General features: G+C 36.8%; 1 protein-coding gene across 1 annotated transcript in view; it reads left to right on the top strand.

The window, feature by feature from the left end:
- Positions 1-2,800, top strand: part of DHX29 (DEAH (Asp-Glu-Ala-His) box polypeptide 29) — a 34,109-nt gene that overhangs the window by 17,180 nt on the left and 14,129 nt on the right. Inside the window, exons 21-23 of the mRNA XM_010005396.1 lie at positions 358-582; positions 1,283-1,419; positions 2,064-2,157. Of these exons, the coding sequence (XP_010003698.1) occupies positions 358-582; positions 1,283-1,419; positions 2,064-2,157 (456 nt within the window). The remainder of the gene's footprint in view (positions 1-357; positions 583-1,282; positions 1,420-2,063; positions 2,158-2,800) is intronic.

Here is a 2,800-nt window from a genome sequence, read left to right as displayed (position 1 = left end):
CCTACATCTCCACCCTGAGTAGGATACGTATGGTAAGACTAGCAGCCTGGCAGAATGCCAGCTTGAACTGCATTTCAGCGGGTTTGAGAGTCTTTGCTCACCTGTAAGCACTGGTTACACATTTCTGTGATCGGGAGTCATACCATAAAAAGTCCTTCCAAACAGTGAAGTTTTGGTAGCCTCAGGTAGGGTGTGTTTATGTTCTGGAAGCCAAGAGGCTGGTCTAGGAGGGAGAAAATGTGGGGTTTTGGTTGAAAGAACAGATTTCCTGTTTCCCTTGTAGCTACTACGGAAGTTTGTTACCAAAAACGTTTATATTATTATTTTATTATTATTATATGCCCATTTACTTCACAGAAATGCAATCTTGGCTCCCCTGAAGATTTCCTTGCCAGAGCATTAGACCCACCACAGCAGCAAGTAATTGGTAATGCAATGAACCTCTTGAGGAGGATTGGGGCTTGTCTGTTAAATGAGCCCAAGCTGACTCCATTGGGCCAGCACCTTGCATCCCTTCCTGTCAATGTAAAGATTGGCAAAATGCTGATATTTGGTGCTATATTTGGCTGCTTGGATCCTGTGGTGAGTAAAAGTAGAAAAATATATCTGATTTTTTTTAAAAGGTGTAGAAATGGTTAACTCTTTATAATTAATCTTACTTCTTGCAACATGGTATTTTGAAATGATGATATAAGAAGTTAAAATGTTTATTTTTACGTGAAGGCACTTGAATATCATGGAGAAGAGCCTAAGTGTTCTTAAACTCCTTAGTCTCCGGTTCTGTGTGTTATTACTAGGGACTTGGAGAAAAAGCCCTCTTGTGGGTTAGACCAGTCTGGATTACCCTGCAGTTTATGTGGGCCAAAGATGTGTTGATGGAAAGCTATTGGAAATTAATTGATGTGGTAACATACGTGAGAACTGTGGCATAGTTTTTGCTTTCACCTAATTCTAATTTACTTCAAATCAGGAGCAAACAGGGGTATGTTATTTGCTGAAAACTGAAGGTTAAAATTCCATGTACCCTCAATTTCTCCTGTTAATATGGTATAATCTAAAGCAGTTGTTTTATCTGACCTTCAGTGTATCATATCAAGCATTGCTTTTGAGATTTAAACTGTTCTATCAAACATATACATATATAAGGCACTATGTAAGCAATACCTTTAATATAAGTAAGTTTGAATTCTGTGTAGGAAATTATAGTAAAAGAAAATTAAAACTATTTGTATGATAAACACTTAAGAAAATACTCTTAAGTCGTGTACTTTACTAATTGCAGGCAACTCTGGCTGCTGTTATGACAGAAAAATCACCGTTTACTACACCAATTGGTCGAAAAGATGAAGCAGATCTTGCAAAGTCATCTCTTGCCGTGGCAGTTTCAGACCATATAACGATCTACAATGCCTATCTGGGGTAAATTATAATGTTTCTGTGTTCATAAATAGATGCAGGTAATACTTCTCAGTAATATGATTCTGCAAACATTCCATAGTAAGTATCTTTTCTTTAGTTGCTTGCACCTGAAGCTTTTCTCTTCAGAGTGACAATAGATTGCCAAATACTGTAATACAAAAGGATAGCTTGCTTACTACTTTATCCTTTAACTTCTTTTAACTGTGCATGCACACATACAGAGAGTGTGCTGTGTCTGTTTATCCTAGTGCTTGAAGTTTTTTGTTTCCTGTTTGTGATATGCTGGCCTCAATATTTTGTATTTGAGAAAATACAAATGTATATTTTATAAAACATGGCATACATATATTTTTTAGGATATTATCACTAGGTCTCACATGTAAATTTTCTTTCAGCTGTCAAGACAATAGTGTGTAATTTTTGGGAGAAAATTACCTTCTATTTTTGTTAGTATCTGTGAAATTTATGTTACAGGCATATTCTCCAGAGTACTCTTAGGCCAGTAGCATTCATGTTTATTAATGCTACTTATTTCTAGTTTTGAGTGTTGACTAAAACAGTATTTTGTTTAAATTTACTACCACATTCGTATTGTTATACCCTTGGTTATTTTTGCTATAATAAGATGGGATTTTTTTCCTTAGGTGGAAGAAGGCTCGACAAGAAGGGGGGTATCGTGCTGAAATGACTTACTGCAGAAGAAATTTCCTAAATAGGACTTCACTTTTAACTCTGGAGGTAAACTGAATGATCACACTCTGCAATCAAAAAAATAGCTGCTAAAATCTCCCTCTGAAAAAATCTCATGCTCTTTTACAAGGGTGATAGCACAGTTACTATTTAGACAAGAGAAAGACAAGTGGAATGCTAGGGATGGATGAACTGCACACCTCAGGTGAGGCAGCTGTGTCTGCACTGCAGTTCCTTGATATGTACAGTTAGTGTACATCTGTGCAGTCCCTGCTATTGGAGGAGCTAACTCTTACTTCTACCACAGAATCAAAACTGATGTGTTAAATACTTTGTATTGATGCTCAAGAACAGGTCTGCTAAAAGTTAGTTTGAAGGATGAGCCACAAACTTATATAAATCACCTTTTAATTTTGGTTAGAAAATGTTTTGATGACTGAGCTCTCATAAGCAGAAGTGGATAATGGATGCAAATCTACCTTTTATTATAACTACAGGTGAGAGATCTAGTATTTGCAGTATATGAAGTACCCTATATCTAACCCTATACTCCAGCTAAGGTTTTTCCTCATAGAAACAGCCTGTATTCCAAACTGGTTGCAGAAAACACAAGTGTTTTTCTAGCAAGAGGTTTTTCCCTGGGGAGCATGAGTATTTGGGATGGAGTGTCATTATCTGCTGTGACCAAGAG

Source organism: Chaetura pelagica, unplaced genomic scaffold (genome assembly GCF_000747805.2).
Source record: "Chaetura pelagica isolate M959 unplaced genomic scaffold, ChaPel_1.0 scaffold37, whole genome shotgun sequence".
NCBI lineage: Eukaryota > Metazoa > Chordata > Aves > Apodiformes > Apodidae > Chaetura > Chaetura pelagica.
The sequence above is the reverse complement of the archived record's forward strand: the minus strand, read 5'-3'. Positions and strand labels throughout refer to the sequence as shown.